General features: G+C 40.1%; 3 protein-coding genes across 5 annotated transcripts; 1 reads left to right on the top strand and 2 right to left on the bottom strand.

Annotated features, from left to right (window-relative positions):
- Positions 1-216: 216 nt before the first annotated feature.
- mrm2 (mitochondrial rRNA methyltransferase 2) lies at positions 217-3,410 on the bottom strand. The gene is made up of 2 exons (XM_069148492.1): positions 3,116-3,410; positions 217-1,351 (listed from the first exon to the last, which is right to left on the bottom strand). The coding sequence occupies exons 1-2, from the start codon at positions 3,402-3,404 to the stop codon at positions 921-923; spliced, it is 720 nt and encodes a 239-aa protein (XP_069004593.1). The 5' UTR covers positions 3,405-3,410; the 3' UTR covers positions 217-920.
- Positions 3,411-4,017: 607 nt separating this feature from the next.
- Positions 4,018-7,128, top strand: nudt1 (nudix (nucleoside diphosphate linked moiety X)-type motif 1). Of its 2 annotated transcripts, none has more exons than XM_069148738.1 (4): positions 4,018-4,237; positions 4,340-4,497; positions 5,152-5,297; positions 6,410-7,128. In XM_069148738.1, exons 2-4 carry the CDS (start codon positions 4,346-4,348, stop codon positions 6,580-6,582), a joined length of 471 nt encoding a protein of 156 aa, XP_069004839.1. In that variant the 5' UTR covers positions 4,018-4,237; positions 4,340-4,345; the 3' UTR covers positions 6,583-7,128. The 2 variants fall into 2 exon arrangements, with proteins under 2 accessions (XP_069004839.1, XP_069004838.1); XM_069148737.1 differs by having other exon boundaries at positions 4,336-4,497.
- Positions 7,129-7,198: 70 nt separating this feature from the next.
- snx8a (sorting nexin 8a) lies at positions 7,199-17,309 on the bottom strand. Of its 2 annotated transcripts, none has more exons than XM_069148734.1 (14): positions 17,227-17,309; positions 16,457-16,523; positions 15,557-15,684; positions 14,663-14,792; positions 13,600-13,790; positions 13,265-13,385; positions 12,416-12,552; positions 12,189-12,269; positions 11,405-11,565; positions 11,075-11,204; positions 10,910-10,978; positions 10,333-10,482; positions 8,697-8,846; positions 7,199-8,324 (listed from the first exon to the last, which is right to left on the bottom strand). In XM_069148734.1, the coding sequence occupies exons 2-14, from the start codon at positions 16,476-16,478 to the stop codon at positions 8,244-8,246; spliced, it is 1,551 nt and encodes a 516-aa protein (XP_069004835.1). In that variant the 5' UTR covers positions 16,479-16,523; positions 17,227-17,309; the 3' UTR covers positions 7,199-8,243. The 2 variants fall into 2 exon arrangements, with proteins under 2 accessions (XP_069004835.1, XP_069004837.1); XM_069148736.1 differs by lacking the exon at positions 17,227-17,309 and adding an exon at positions 17,033-17,146.
- Between the last annotated feature and the right edge of the window lie 31 nt (positions 17,310-17,340).

Raw genomic sequence — 17,340 nt, 5'->3', positions numbered from 1 at the left:
CTCTCTCTCTCTCTCTCTCTCTCTATATATATATATATATATATATATATATATATATGTCACTGTGATAAAAGCATAAAGTGCGCACTAAAAGTTGTATATTATTCACAAAAACAGAAAGGGGGAAGAACAATGATGTGCATGTCATGGTAGATAATGTTGGCAAGCTCTATTCTGTGAATGCCTACAGCATACAGATTTCAGTGACACTCAATATACAACTTTAAAATGTCCTTTTATTTAATTACCGGCGGTTCTAAACTGGTCAGACCAGAAATAAATAGGCATGAAAAAAAGCATAGAAACATACAAAAGTGTTTGACGCAGCAATTTAAAGAAGAATTGTGAAAGAAAATCTGTCTACCGTGCTGAAAAACATTTTCCCAGGAAATGAGCACTGTCAGAGAGCGGAGCCCAACAACACTTGCGTGCGTGCCAAGCTTCACTATCATCCCACTTCCCATTAGTCATACTGTATGTGACTCTTAAGCATTACTTGTCCCTTCATAAGCTCTCAATGAGAGAATGATTACATATTTCTACATGGCTGGCAGTGCAAATTATTAGCATGAGCACCACTGGCAAATTACTTTCTGTAACAAAGCAAATACCAAACTGAGGTTGTAAAACAAAAACTCAGGGCAAACAATAACTTCAGAGAAAACACAAAATGGGAGCCTTGAGGAATATCACATAGGTTTACATATTACGGATTCACTGGTGCTACTGTTTTAAGTTTGCAGAGATAAAAAAAAAAAAAAAACTGCATCACAGTATTTAATGTGTCTGTGCCTGCAGCAGTGAGCCTTACTGGTGCCTCAACAGTGCCACCTTTTGATGAAAGCTATAAGGTGAGTCTCTTCCCCACTGATCAGTTCAGTAAATCTGACCCTCATAAGAAAAATAAAACACAATTATCATCACCTTACTGACTTCCTGTACATTCTAGCAAGGAAATATCTCTCGGCAGAATCTTTCCTGCTGGCATCTGGCTTTAAAGTCCGAACGCTACCAAACACGCTGGAGAGTTTGTCCTGGAGTTTGTGAGTGAGGATCCCGTCCCAGTATTTACAAACCAGAGAGCCCTGGGGCCGCAAAATCTTCTCAGCCAAGTCTATCAAAGACAAACACATGGTGATGAGTTTCTCGTGGTCCATCTCCCTGAAACCGCTGGCGTTAGGCGCCATGTCGCTCAGGAGGACATGAGCCCTGCCGTGGGGGAGCAGCTCCAGCAGCTTGGTGTGTGTGGCGGGGTCCGTGACATCGTGACTGGACAGGAAGTGGGCGCCGTCCAGAGGAGGTACGTGCAGCAGATCAATGCCAACAACCGCACCGCGGGATAACTCTGGATCTAGGATAATAGGAAAGATGACCACCTGAATCTCTTTGTCTGTTACTTCCATCATGCTTCACATATGACCGCTCAATTGAGTTAAAATTAGGCTCCTGCAGAATAATGAAAATCTCTGTGAAGGTCAGTCTATTTCCCTCCTACACCTCAATGTTCATCACAGTCTATTCACACAAATTTTATCCGTTAAAAAACATTTGATTTTAAAGTGACAAACTGAAATTTTTTAAAGAAACAACTTCTAAAGTACAGCGGTTTGGTTTTGGATGATTAAATTCAGTGTCGCCAATAGAACAACGACGCAAACTGCCAACCTGGAAATGAGCCGAATCCTTAATTCGTGGTTTAGTTTGCACTTTTAAGCCACTATAGTTGTCTTTAATCTATTTCCTTCTTAAATATAATTTCATTCTTAGCTGTCTATTTATGTTTTATATGTCTATTTATGTCCGTCTGTTTTAGTTTTTTGCACGTTGAGAGAAAAGTTACAACCAGAGTCAAATTCCTTGTATATGTTAACATACTTGGTATTAGCATTTTATATTTCAGCCAATCAAAGTGTTTCAAGTTTTCTTGGAATTCATTTTTGTCTCCAAGCAGCAAGTTCACCGTTAATGAGAGTGGAAAAACATCAAGATTGCATCTGCTGTTATTTTTGTAAAGGTTTTTGCTGCGTGGGAATTCAGTGCTGATTCTTGCAATCAATCTGCACCAACAGATGCATCACTGAGCAACAACAACCCAACTTTGATCAGAATAAACACAGACATGCTGGATATTCTTGCAGGTGTCTGCTTGTTGATATTGACACTATACCTCAGAAAAATAAAAACACAAATTAATCTGAACCAGTACACTTAAAAAAATTCACTTAGCAGTTAAAGAATACAGTGTTTATATTACATAGACTAAAACAAGACAGACGTGTGGCACGAACTGTGTCGTCTACTGCATACTTTACATTACATGTATTTATTATGTGGCTTTCGGAGATTTTCCCTGCACGTTTGGAGGCCATCAAAAAGTTACTGTCCATATTTATTTTTATTTTTTAGAGTGGAAACATTTTCTTTTCAAATATTAATATAACAGTAAGGATTATGACTACATTAAACAATATGACTTACTGCAGCTTTTGTAAACTGTTCTTAACTGAAATTACATACAGCACCACAACAACACAACACATATTAGATGACTGGAGCAGAGATGAGCATATAGAGAAACAATACTTATACCGTATAAAAACTTGTCATACTAGAGAGTAAAAAAAAACAATATGACAGTTGAGCAAAATGTTAATGTTGGGTACTTTAGTCACATAAGTGCCCTTTTAATTACAGAGAGCTACAGCTCCCCAATGTGTAGTTCACCTAGTCTACGATTTCTACGGGGGGCTCTTTTGTCAAACTTTAAAAAGCAAGAGAAGATATGTTACATTTTCAAAGACTGACAAATAAATAAAAGATCATTTTTGGAAACCAGCAGCTTAGTAGCCCATTCTAACTATGGGTCACTGACTTAATGCCTGGAATTATATAAGCGGGCAAAATAACAGAAACACCAACCAATATGGAGGAATCAAAATATCACCCAATGAAATCTCAGATGTTAAACTCAAAGCTGAATCATGACCTCCCTGACCATTTTTTTTTTTTGCCAAAACCACAAGCTTTACATTATTATTATTATTATTATTATTATTGATAGTTGTTGTTGTTTTTTGTTAACTAACAACTGTGTGGGCAGACACCTTCCTCTCACCTGTTCCGGTTGAGTTGACCCTCTGGACAGCCACCTGGCTCCAGGCTCCAGGTGCGGCCCCGCAGTCCACCACGCTGTACCCAGGTTGCAGCAGCCTGAACTTGTCGTCTATCTCCAGCAGCTTGAAGGCGCTTCGGCACCGAAAGTTTTGGGCGTGAGAAGCTTTGACATACGGGTCTTTGAGCTGCCGCTGCAGCCAGCGCTGCTCCGCCGAAGTTTTACCCTTCAGCTTCTTCATTAAACACAACGAGGAGTGTAAATATCTCCTCTGCAAGGAAAAGGGCCACATTGTTTACTGTGCAGGGTCATGTGTGCCGCATGCTCAACTGCGCTTGCGTGGAAACACAACTTCCCATTGGTCCGTGACATCCGTCCTATATGCGTCCCTTCACTGCAAAGACTGACACAACAATAGTTCCGACCTGTGACTTTTATGTTTCTTTCAGGCCGATATCACAAAGACAGAAAACAGTTCTAACACAGTTTTCGTGCAGTCATCTCATGCCATCTGGACAACTACAATAAAATCACTGCATGTAATTTTCTATTTTGGACTTTTTGTAAAAACAGAGCCAGTGTTGCTTTAGCTTCCTTTATATCACTTGAGAAAATGGGCTTTAATGGAATTTATCTATTAAAAATAAAAATGCTTGCAACCTTTCTCAGTATATTAATTCTAATGAGGAAACTTTTTCAAATGCATGTGTTCATGATGTGTATATGACCAAATGTAATAGCTGTTTCCCAAAATGTATAAAAATGTTGACATAAACCATTTTTCTTTCTTTTTTTATCATCAGTGAATCATCCCAAATCACACGTGTGCTTATTTTACACGAACCCTCTGTCGTTTCTAGTCGAACGTATTTCAATGTGACACCCCGAGAAAGTTCTACTGATCTTGCAGGCATGTGGTTGAATCCGTCAACCCAGTCTGACGTCAATTAGACCAATCCATACGCTTGCGTATCTGCGCATCATGTGACGACGTCTGCAGAGCTGAACGCGGGAGTCATTCAACGTGAAGTCCACTGTGCTTGTACAATAAAGTTATTGTTTTTTCTTTGGTCATTATCCAACATTTAATTTCGCTTTTCGAGAAGTCACAGTTCATCTGAGCAGGTAATGACGTTACCACAGAAATTATTCTCAGGTTAGATTGCAGCAATTTGTCGCTAAAGCTGTACAGTGTTTCCAATTGCGCGTTTCTTTCCCGTCAGTCAGGTTGAGATGCCGAGCTCCAAGCTGCTGACGCTGGTTCTGGTGGTCCAGCCGAGCAGAGTGCTGCTGGGCATGAAGAAGAGGGGGTTTGGAGTGGGGAAGTGGAACGGCTTCGGGGGCAAAGTTCAGCCCGGAGAAACCATAGAAGATGCTGCCAGGAGGTAAAAGCACTTGTTTTCCATGCGAGGACACTTCCAGTCATTTTTAGACAAGTACTTTGTGTGAAGCAGACAGCTTGCAAGGATAACAGCTGACAGCTGTTTGGTGTCGTGCAGTTTGATGATATGATGAAGATATTTTTTTTTGACCATGCCTAAATACAAACAAGTAACGAGTCATACAAAATATAAAATGCTTGAAATAAGGGATTATTTCAAGAATTTATATGGAGCATTTTATTGGCTTTCACATTTCTGTTTACTTTAACGATTTTTAGAGCTGCTTGAGGGTAAAACTAAAGTTTGACAATAGGTAGCTGATTCCGAATCTATTTATTATCTCCACAGTGCGTACTATCACATCAAAGCCTTGCAGGGTATTATGTCAGGCATTAATAAAAAACAAATTCCCAAGACATAACTTTTAGTTTTCCATTTTAGGATGAATTTATGTGTCTATTTCTATGTAACCACAAACATAAGTGTGTCAGATATGCAAGAGTAAAGAGAAGGACAGAAAAAAACACTGATATCATCACTTTACCATTTTTAGTTGCTTTTAGTCTCTGTGTGAAGTGTACTGTGAGCTTATTTCTAAGATACATATCATCAAAAATTAATTTGATGGTTGTTTTTTTTGTTGTTTTTTCCTTTTAGAGAACTTGAGGAAGAAAGTGGCCTCACAGTGGACGCGCTGGAGAAGGTCGGAAACATCAAATTTGAATTTGTCGGAGAAACGGAGCTCCTCGATGTCCACATTTTCAGAGCCGACGCTTACAACGGAGAGCCGACGGAGTCGGACGGTAGGATTTATTTAGAAAATGGTAACCTAGTGGAAAAAATACAAGGAAGAGGAAACATCTTGCACTGTGATGGTGCAGATATTCAACATCATGTCTGCTCTGTCTCTTCCTCTGCAGTCTCAGCTTTACTTGTTTTGTGCAGTCTGTTGACAAGATGAACACTCAGATATCCACCTTCTCTTGGGTGGAAACGGTGTTCAGCTTAGCCAACCTGAGCTTCAAGTCACTGACTGGTGACCTGATATACTCCTTCAGGAGTGTAGAGCGCTATTCATGTTTCCCTCAATTTAGTTGCAATCCCCACAGCTTCACACCGTCACCTGCATGCTTGACCGTAAATTGAGACACACAAAAATAGAGGAAATCAGGAGGAGGTCGATCACTTTCTCACAGCGGCGTAGTTTCCACCACTGCTTCCCGGGCGCAGCGACTGCAACGCAAGATGTGCCTCTGAGCGAGTAGTACATATTAGTGAAGGGGAAGGATCTATAGGTGGGCTCTCAGTGGTCGAGTTTAAACGACTGTAAATAAACTGAAGAGAGCAGAGGCCCTCGGCAGGAGGAGCTTGCGGTGAATTGTCTGTATTTCCTGAGAGTTTAGCCGAGGTCAGCTGGGTGAAGTCCAGAGACGCACAGCAAACCTCAGCTCCTGAAGCAGTCAGACATCTGCAGCGAAGCAAAGAGAGGGGAGGGGAGGGGAGGGGAGGGGAGGGGAAGTCCAACAGCCAGCGGAGGGAAAGTCAGAGAAAACGGAATGATGTGGGTTTAACACTGATTTCACAAGATGAGAACCAAAACCTCAAAGTAATCATAATTAATTGGGGGATTAACGAAGTCTGAGGTTTGTTGATTTAAAGTGGTTTATGTGAGCGATTAAATTTGTAGGGAACAGATAAGATAAAGCGGGAGTGGAGTTTTAAAGAGTTTTTGTCCGCACTGCAGTAAAAATGATCACAAGTGTGTTTGCCCAGCAGCATGAACTATTTTAATTACCATTATGCATTGGACAGAAATTGAGAAGTGGCAAAAAATGAGGCAGATGTTTCATTCTCTGTAGGCCGACTATTTATTTTGTCTTTTTCCTTGTTTTTTTTTTTTTTAATTTTGTTGTAGAAATGAAGCCTCAGTGGTTTGAAATTGACAAAGTTCCTTTCGGTCAGATGTGGGCTGATGACATCCTGTGGTTCCCTCTGATGCTCCAGAAGAAGAAATTTGTTGGATACTTCAAGTTTCAGGGTCACGATGTGATTCTCAACCACTCACTGGAGGAGGTGGAGAAGCTCTGATGTGAAGTTACCTGACAGCTGCTGACGGTGTTAATGTCGTGGACCACGCCTTCTGGTGACAACCCACAGTTAGTGTTCATGTTTGGGCGGATGCCAGAAGATCCTGTGGATTTAATGGAACGATGTCACCTGTGCATGAAGAGTGTTTACATGATGTATGACTGTAACATAATTGACATTAATCCCTTTTTCTGTAAATCTTCTGAAGTCATTTTTTTTTTTTTATACGTCATGCCAAATGAATCAACGCAAGCAGTGTACTGTAAGCTATATCCATTTTGTCATTTTATTTTCACAATAACTGATTTGACAGAATTCAACAAGGATTTCTTCAGTGGAATATTTACAATATCTACAGGTCTAATTTCAGTGGGCTTCATATTGTGTGCAGCTTTATTTGATTCCCAAATCAAGTTGATGCCAAAATAAATGTTTCATACTTGGTTTTTTTCATCAAAAATACATGTTAAAGTATGTGCACATATCCTGATTTGTTTATTGGTATCTGTCATTTCAGTGTATTTGAGATTAAATCTGTTGGTGGCAGTTTGTGAGATGGCATTTTTAACCACAGCATAAATTGTGCCTTTGATTTATTTAATTTTTTTTAAATCAAAAATATATAATGTTACAATAAAATGTATGTGTACAGACACAAATGTACATAAATATCTGAAAATTCTGAATATATAGGGAAAAATAATTCAACAATATCCAAACTGTGATTGTCCTGATAAACAAGAGGAATTAGTGTAGCATGATATGGCCTCAAATTTTCTAGTGAAGTTGAAGAAATAAAGGTGATCATTTTTAAATTGAAGCCATGTAGAAATCCTCATAATTTACAGCACACAAGTGCATTTAGGTAGATTTATCTTTGGTGACAAATCAATAGCTTATAGTGTTAATATTGACATTGTCATTTTACCGTTATATCTCAAATCCCTGGACTTTGCAGTATCCCACAGTCTGAGGTCAGGCCTTTCAAATAGCTTACAGAATAAAATAGAGTATCGCAAACAGTTGAAGCAGATAAAGCTAAGATGTTGCTTTGCATAAGAGTAAACAATAAACAAAAAAAAAAAAACAGCACAATTGTCCATAAAAAGTATATAAAGTATGCTGGTACACATCCTGATGAACTAAAATCTGTATGAGAAATGACATTGGTCTAAAGATATTCAGGACTGGAGATTTAAAATAATCCCATCCTTAAATAAAATCAAACTTTCTTTCCCTCGCAGTTGGTCTCAACTATCTTCGTGTGTAAAACGTTTTACAAGTTAGAAACGGGTGCTTTAGTAAATTAGTTCAAATGCATGACTATACGGTCACCCTTGTATCCCTTCTGAAATAACCCATTAGAGGACTTCCCAGCCTGGTTGATTGTTGCAAAAGCTGATTCTGAGAAGGACAGTCAATCCTCATCAAGCAGAGCATAACATGACATGAAATGATCCCGCTGTCCCTTGCAGGTGATTTGGTTGATGATCAGACCCAAAACATTAGAAACAACGAATTAAAAACTCTTACTGAATGGAATGGAAAAGTTGTGCATTACACATTTTTGCTTTAGCTCACAGAGCTTTTTATTTCCCAGTTTGTGATCTTCATCAGTGGCAGTGTTTCTCTTCTTCATCTCGCGCGTGTGTGTTTAGGTTTCAGATGGGAGCCTTCAATCCGTTATTTCCATTAAAGAGACACCCGAGCTTTGGCTGGAGTTCATTCCACACCGCTCCCATCTGGAAAGAAAGCAAAAAATAACCTGTCTATAAAACTCTTGAGATCTTCTATGAATGTAAGTATGTGTGGGGATTTCAGTGAAAAATAAACCGGATCAGATAGAGGTATCTAACCACAGGAATATACCCTGTACTGTTGGCTTCACTGTATTTATAAAAAAAAAAAAAGAAAAAAGGTATACAAGACATTCGCTTGTCCATGTGAAATGTACGCTAGCTCAAATCCTGGGAGAAAAGATGAACCATTTACTGATATCATCAATCAATATTAGTTCTTTTGTTGGACTTCAAAACCCAATTTCAAACTGATGTGACCCTCCTCGACGTAGATGTGGGTCTGGAGAAAAGTTATTCCCAGACATGCAGTCTCACCTCTCGGTGTCCTTGGACCTGGGAGTTGACAAAAGCCCCGAGAATGTGCGAGGTGATTGGAAGGTAGGTGAAGATCAGCTGCGTCTCTTGATGAAGGCAGAACAGGGAGAAGTAGTTACGCAGCTCCATGGTCTGAATAGCGTTTTCTTGCTGTAATCAGAATGAAAAACCACAAGAGGAGATTATAATTAAATGACGGCAACAGTCAGAAACAAAACACATCAGATAAGGAAACCATTAACTAATCTTACTTTTGTAAATAATCAAGTCGTGGAGTTAAATAATGATAACGGGAGTTAAGATGAGGCTGATAAAGCTCTGCTCTCACTGCCAAAACAAAAAGAGGTTCACAAATCATTTAATTACATTTTAATTGGCTCTAGATATGATTGAAAACAGAACTATTGTTTAATCCTCGTCACCTCGCTGCTGACATCCACACTGGTGTCTTTCACTGGAGCCAAACCAAAGCAGCTTGAATCATGCAAACATGTGAAACAGGCACAATTTACAGACTTTACAAACATTAAAAAACACCAGCCAGAAAAAAAGGTATCCGATATATTCGTCTACTATTACCATTATGTGTTTTTAGCCATACTACTGGTCATTTTAATCAGCCCGTTTTGTACAGTTATGTTCCCCTGAGGATGAATCCCACTGATATGGGTGATCGATGTTTCACTCCAGAACCACCATGAGGTTCAAATTTGTATCTCTGGTAAAATGTCTTATTAACTATCACATGGATTGACAAGATATTTGGTGCATAAATTTATATTCCTACTCAGGTAAATTGTATTTTGATATTTTTCATCTGGGACCTTCATCCAGTCAGAATTTCCAATATCTTTGTTTTATGACGTGAATTTCCTGAATAATGTAGCCCAACTAATATAGAATGGATATTTTGTGATCCCACAGTTGTTGACCGATGGCTTTCTTGTAAATCAATGTTAAGATTTCAGCAAACAGTTTCTGGACCTGCATCTACAAGTTAATTTTCAAATTGCCTAAACTCAGTAAAAAAAAAATTCTTGGAGGTTTTTGTGATAAAATTCTCTTTAAAAAAAACATAGGAACAGAAACTCAGTGACGGAAATGTCTGCTGATGTAATCTCAATTCATGGAAACAGACTGAATTACAGCTGAAAAAACAGCTACAAAAGGTGAACTTACAAAAGTCCTCCAAAGATAAAAAAAAAAAAAAAAATTGTCTGAGGCCAAACTGTGGGTGACTCAATCAGAAAACTACAGTATTAATAAATTAAAGTATTATATATTCAGTAAAATGGTCTTGAAATTTGTGCCCACATGCCAAATGCAGACAAAGACAAAGAGGAACTGCAGTCTCAAGATAAAAACCACCAAGGATATGAGCGTCTACAGCACATTGACAAATGTACCCATGTGTGATTTGTATGCTTGGAGTCAGTATATTATAAGAAAATGTGAGTTCATGGCTAGCTGAGCGAGCACACAAGATATGAGCACACTGTGTGTTTTAAGGGGAGTGGATTTGTAACAGAAACACTCAGGTCAACGTAGCATTTACTTCACCGAGGGATAAACGAGTTCATCAGTGAGCGCGTAACCAACAACCGTGTGAAGTAGAAACCGAAAGCGAATGCTTCACCTGAACAATCCGTGACTCCAGCTGCTCCACAGACGCCTGCTCTTTGGGCTGCACGGTGGCGCTCATCATCTGCCTCTTCATCATGCCGTACTTGTGCAGAGCTTTCTGGTGCTCGTGGAGCACGCCCTTCTCGTGGCGCTCGCAGAGATCCTGGCGAAAACGCAGGCAACATAGCCACTTTTTATTTGCCTCATAATGGCAGGGCAGCACACCACAGCCAGCGGTGGCAGAATTGTTTTGAATTATAATATTACCATATTGCAGTTGACAGATTTAATAGGAGCTTTGGGAAATGCCACTTTATCTACCCACCAGTCGCCTTGTTAAATGTGAAAACTCCACCCGTGACTAAAAGCTACCTTTTCAAGTGAGAAACACTTGTTAGGTTAAAATTTAACCTTACATAATCCCCTGAATTTAGTTAGTAAATGATCCATGGTTGTCTGTAACTATACAACTCCTCATTGTGTCTCCCGCAGAAAACGGGAGACAACACTAAAATTACTTGTCACAAAAAGTCGGAGGTGGATTAAATGAGCACAGGAAAAAAAAAACACAAAAATTGAAATGCACTCACTCTGTATGACTGCAGCAAATCAAGGAACAGATTCAGCTTTTCCACAACATCATCTTCTTCCCGTCTGCCCTGAAGACATCAACAAAACAACATTTATTACTCACTGTCGCTTTTTGGACAAACACAGCAGAGCAGGTGGCGGGCATGAAAGACTGAGGGCTCTACCTGCTGAGCAGCTTTATCGGACAGCACGGCGAACTCCACCGACAGGCTCTTCAGAGACGCACGCAGGGTCCCCCAGGTGCTTTGTGAAGAGGCCAGGGAGGGAAGAGACGAGGCGTCTGAGCCCAGCGTGCTGCCGAAAAACAACATTATCGCAGAGATAGAATGTAATATTGTGGCGTGTTAGCTGCCAAACTCATTTCAAGTTAACAGCCACGAAGAAGCACAACAACACAACAGGATTCGAATCTTATTAAAGAAAAAAAAAAAAAAAAAAAAAAAAAGACTCTGGATGGGAGGATGACTAACTTTAAACCCATAATAATAAAATACCTGAGCTCTCTGCCAAACATGAGGAGATCAGTTGCGTTCTCCTTCGAGCGCTCTGCCATTTTCTCCGCTCTGTCCCGCAGCTTGTGGAAGCAGTTGTGGATATTTCGAATCAGCTCTCTGCTTGTGGAGAACTGAGCCTGAATGTCAGCTGGGAGATACTCCTGCAAAAAACAAAGCTCTTTCATGATGTTTGGATGTTCAAATGCAGGTCGTTATTTAAGAGAGTAAGTAGACCTATGCCGTGTTCCAAATGGAGTAGTTGTTAACTAACACTCACTGTTTTGAGTGCATTGACACCATCAAGTACAGGAACATGCAGGGCACCATAAGTACCAGGATGATGCATTCAAAACCAAAAAAGAAGTGTGAAACTCTTGACACTCAATGGTCGCCATCTTGGCTGCATAGAGGAAGGGGCGGGACCACCGACAAGCAAATTAAAGCATCTGAAGAAGCTGCAGCTGTTCCTGAACACCACACAAAAGTGTTTCTTTTGCACTTCTGCTGCTAGACAGAAGCCATCAGTGTGTTTATTGAGTGTGTTAAACAAAGGGGCACCAAAAAAAACCACAACAACTGGTTAAAATATTTGAAGCTGTTCATATTTTGGCACGTAACGTATTCACATGCTGAGGTTATTTACAGTCAGTACAGAGCGGCAGTGTGCGGTTTGAAACAACACTACCTTGTTCAAATTCCAGCGCCATACGAGTAAGAGTCCTAACATGTGAGAGCACTATTTGTTAGAAGTACGTCATTTGGTCATCACACATTTGTGACAAACCTTTGCTTGGGTTGCGATTCTGTTGGTCATGAACTCATCACCCGTTTTCTTGTAAGTGTCACGCATCTTAGTCTGAACATCCTGTTTGGGAAGAGGGGTGAGGAGCGGGCAAGTGGAAAAAGACAGAGACACAGCTGAAACAGGATGCATTGCAGGGTCAGTCATCGTGACTATCATGCTTATTGTGCAACAGCAGAACCAGAGAGCGAGATGAAGAAGCTACGTACGGAGCTGCTGAAGGTGAGGAAGGTCTTGATCAGCTCGTCCTCGGAGAAGAAGGGATGCCGAGCCACCAAGTTAATAAATCTGCAAAGAGCGCGTCTCCTGCCCTCGATGAACTCGCGCTCAGAGACGGAGGCCAGGACTGTGGAAAAACACAAAAGAATGATTTCAATTCGAGAAGAAAAATGTGCCAGAAAAACAGATTGAGTAGTTTGAGCGGGAACGCCAAGGACAATAAACTATAAGAGGGGCAGACGGTTAACATAAACTAATGTCAAATACACGTTTAGCTTCAATTGATGTTGTCAAATGCACACCAGCAGAATTAGAAAAGAAGAGCTCAGACGACAGGGTGGCGGATTCACACATACTTGTACCTTTTTGACCAAATTCTACACATGATTAAGACCTAAATGAGGCCGTGTCTGATCGAGTGTTTTTGTGAGGACTCACCAGTGTGTGTAAACTGACATAATTATCACTCCAAAGCCACAATAAGTCATTGTGAGCTCAAATAGGCTCATTTTATGCCCCACTGGTTTCTTTGTTTCTTTCAGGCAATAACTTTGATGGATTGCAATGACTGGGTTTAAAACAACAGGAGGCCTGCGGGAGTTGAACATTTTATTCATGAACATTCATTCTTTATCAACCTCCCCCAAAAATCCCACTCTCCAAGTGGGGCCTCGGGTTATGTACATGTTTGCCAGCTTTTCAGTAAAGAAATTAAACTAAAATAATTCCATCACCGATCTCAAGGCTAAAATCAGGTTTAAAAATAATAATATTGAATCAAAAATGAATGATCTAAGGGAACAGAGAAAACACAGCAGCGTTCACACAGAGTAACATACCTCCCTTTAGCATCCTTTTAGGTGGCAATGCCGGCACGACTCGGTAGGCAAACCTCTGAAGCAAGACCTCATGGAAGACGTCAAAATCAGTATAACGTCGGTAAACTGATATTTTATAACGCTGAAAATCAAAAAGAAAATATTCACGAAATGCGCAAAGGCAGGCTTTACATAGTAATTTTCTTCATGTAAATTGCATGGGATTGTTTAGTTGAAAGTACCTTGGATGAAAATAAATCTACAGTTTTTCACATAAAGATAAATACAAGTTGGTTGCTTTTGATCTCATTCCAACACGATAATTTATGTGTGGCAGGTTTTATGGGATGCCTTGCCTGGCTGGTGACCTGGTACTCCACATGTTTGAGGAACAGGCCCTTCTTCTCCGGTATGAGCTCCACCTGGACCGTGTCTCGAGTCAGAAGTTTGTCCAGCGTCTGCGACATCGTCAGCGTGTCCTCCTGCGCCGGCTGCATCCTCAGTGTGCTCAATGCCCTCGGCTCCCCGAGCTGAGGTTTTGGTAACTCTGACGAGCACACAACCAGAACCAACGTCTAATATTTGTTCTCCGTGCATCTGGAGGGCACATGAATTTCACAACTGTGTGGAATGCTAATGTTAAAACCACTTTTCTGTTTTTCAACTGAGCACTATGCGTTTCACCCTATCTGTCTCCAGTATTGTGCAGAGTATTCATGTGACCGGTTATTCATTGCTTCCTTCCAGGACATTCCAAGAAAGGCATGAATTGACTGTAATGTACTACGACAAAATGCAGAAAACTTGTTCTGGTGCAGAGGAGGAAGTGGCATGTAACGAGCTGCCATACTGGCCACACCTGAAATAACAAGAGAGGGCCTGAAATAGTCACAGAAGGTTAGGGATGAATCTAACTCCAGCCAGCATAATAGCTACCTCTATGAAAACCATAAAACTCGCCCCTATCATCTTCCCACTGTGGGACTAGTGAAAGAATGCAACACTTAAACATAGCTGAGGCTTCCCTACCAAAATAAAATGAAACAAAATGAGGCTGAATTCAATCAAAATAGTAGCTTTTCTTCTGCTGTGTAAGAAACCAAAACATATGCGGTGAAAATTGTGTTTTTGTGCTACAACATTTTTTCTAAATATCCCCAAATGTCCCTTTGTAGAATACAGCATCTCCCTGAAAACAACAGGTGGGTATATTCAAGTGCTAAACTGTCGTAGAGGACTTCTTTTAACAATGACGCCTTGCATTTAAGTGATACAATAAAAGAGTGATATTTGCCATCCACACATGAAATATCTTAACAGCAGAGGGACAGCTGACGTTGCCCTTGGACACACTGAAGAATGACCAAGCTACTCATTGAGCAAAAGCTTTAGCGCTGTCACTGTACCGCTGTCACCTACCTTGTATGCAGTTCTCCAAGAGTTTGGGGCTCGGTTGCTTTCCCTGCTGAGCGAGAGCAATCAAAGCAAGCGCCTTGTAGAACGACAACTTGCTCAGGAATCCGTCCGTGGAGTCAATGTGCTCAGCAATCTGAGAGGGACAAAGATAATACGAACTGAAGGTCACTACGTTTTAGTCTCATTGCATTCCTCATGCACAAAAGAAAAAAAAACCGCTCACTGGACACAAAGCCAACAATATGATGGCAGGTAGGTAGGTAGGTAGGTATTTACTTTATTAATCCCCGAGGGGAAATTTTTTTTCTGATGAAAAATGATGAAAGGTCAGGAAGAGGGAAATTCTACTGAAACATGAGCTGGCTTTGAAACACTCCACGCACATTACACAGTAGTTTCATAATATTGATCTGCTGTGCCATTAAAGTACAGTTTCAGCAACAAACAAAAAAAGACATCTGACAGACTCAAAGCTTCTGTTCCAGTTGCTTCCTGTGGATATGACAATACACCAATATCTACTCTATCTGTTTCTCCTAACAGTAATTCACAAAGTATGTTTTATCAAACTAAAACTAATATTTGAGCAAGTATATTTGCCTTATTTATGTATCCCTTTGATTGAAGCCTTTTCAACTCACCATTTAGTAAATATTCTAGATTCCAGCCATATGTAACTCTAACATTTGAGTGTATGTGAGCTAATATGTGGGTATAATGAGTGAGAGGATGGACGGGCGTATGCATCCATTATGTCATATACTGAGCCATTTCTAGCAAAAACCCATTAAAAAGTCAAAAAGTTGAAAGCGATACTTATTTGAAAATATTGTCCATATAGACACAGATTTTGATGACATTTTTTCTTGATGATGTGTCACAGTGTGAAGCCCTTACCTGGTTTAGAGCAGGCTTAGAGAGATCCGTCCTTTGGAGCAGCCGATGAAAAACTTCCACCTGCACTCTCTCATCTGTCCGGCAGTGAATGGCTTCGTGCACTTCCCTGTAATAGGCAGGAACTGAGCCTGAAAAAAAAAAAGGAACAGCAGCTACATGGCATCACAATTACCCAGATATGAGAAATATTTTATCAGCAGGATACTTATAATCAAACTTCATTTCAATATATGACCATACTTTTAAATTGGTGCCGAGTTTATGACAACCTGTTCACCTTTTATACGACTACTCACATGACTTGGTGTCATCCCAACACGGGCTAAATTTTTACTCTTTTGTTCTGAATCATTTAAGATTTCCCTCAAATTGTATATTTTCAGAAGTCAAAACATAGAAATTCAGAATATATCAAAAGAGTTTCACAGAAGTGTGTGGTAGGTAAGAATAAGAAAGATAATGTCAGGTGAAATCAGTAGAGGCTTGTGTGAGTATTGCAATGCCCAAGTGACAGTTTTTCTCATGGAAGGCATCAAGACTTCCAACAACACTTTTCGCCTCTGACATTATCTTTACCAGAAATAATAACAGTTTCTGGAGCTCATCCGATGTTAAGGAAGAATAAACAGGTGGGTAAAAAAAAAAATTAAAAAATAAACCGCTCGTGAAGGCTTTTAAGATGGAGCAACATCATTCTGATCACAATGTACCCAAAAGTTCCCAGTGGTTAGTTCACAACGCGATTTCAAGCGAGCAGAAATCTCGGCACTTCAAACACGTCGTTTTCAATACTGCAACCGCTGAGCAAAAATATAACAAAGAAGTACAAACTAAAGGAAATAAGCAGGCGACATCGTCTTAAAACGACGATATAAAAAAAAAAAAGTTTAAGCACTGTACCTTCATTGATCTCTCCTGCCATGGCTCAGACTGTCATGTGAGCGCAAGGGCACCTCCATGTGATTTCCTGCAGAAAAGAAAAAGCAAGACATTTATTTCTTAAAGTTATAGTGAGCGCTGGGTGAAGTCCAAGGCCGGAGCAGAGCAATATAAATTGACACTTATATGAACTGCTATTTAAAGAGTATGCCATGATACTGCTGTAATCTTATAGTTTTGGAAGTTTAAATGTGTGCTTATGTCCCAGTACCTCAGTCAGCAGCAGTCAAACGAATAACGCAGTTTCAATCCCACCAAAACATAACATGAGAAATATTATCTTATTTACAGTTGTTGATTTCCTGGTTTCACTTGTGCAAGTTAATTGTGGTTTACTTTCTGTTCCTTATTCTTCAAGCTTAATGATACCTTCAACTATTCCTCGTACATCTCTATAGGTAAATACAGCTTGTCCAATTGGATATTCAAATGTTGCGATTTGAGTATCTGCACAATAGTTGTCACACTTTTGAAATGAAGTTGTGCAACTTCATTACAGAATAAGCACCAAAAAAAAGAACAACTTTCTTAATTTACCTGTTTATGGTTGCTATGTCACTTTTTTTTCTTTTTTTTTTACTACTGCGTGTTGAGACTACTCCATGCTTTCATCCCAAATCAAATCTCAGAAATCCCCCCCCTCTTTCTTAATCGTGTTCACCACCTGGTTTTGATAAACCAGCCGAACAAGCAGTTAAAAATAAATTCCGACGCGACCTTGAACGCCTCACCGGCTCGGCACGAAGGGCGTCCTCTGGATGGCGACGTCGGGTCGTTGTTGTTTTGGTTTTTTTTGCGTGCGGGTTTAAGACGGTCTGTGCGCGGGCCGGGTCGGGTTCGCTTGC

This window comes from Embiotoca jacksoni, unplaced genomic scaffold, assembly GCF_022577435.1.
Source record: "Embiotoca jacksoni isolate LCO1_2020_lvr unplaced genomic scaffold, fEmbJac1.0.p SCAF_15, whole genome shotgun sequence".
Classification (NCBI taxonomy): domain Eukaryota; kingdom Metazoa; phylum Chordata; class Actinopteri; family Embiotocidae; genus Embiotoca; species Embiotoca jacksoni.
This window is presented reverse-complemented; position numbering and strand designations above follow the sequence as displayed.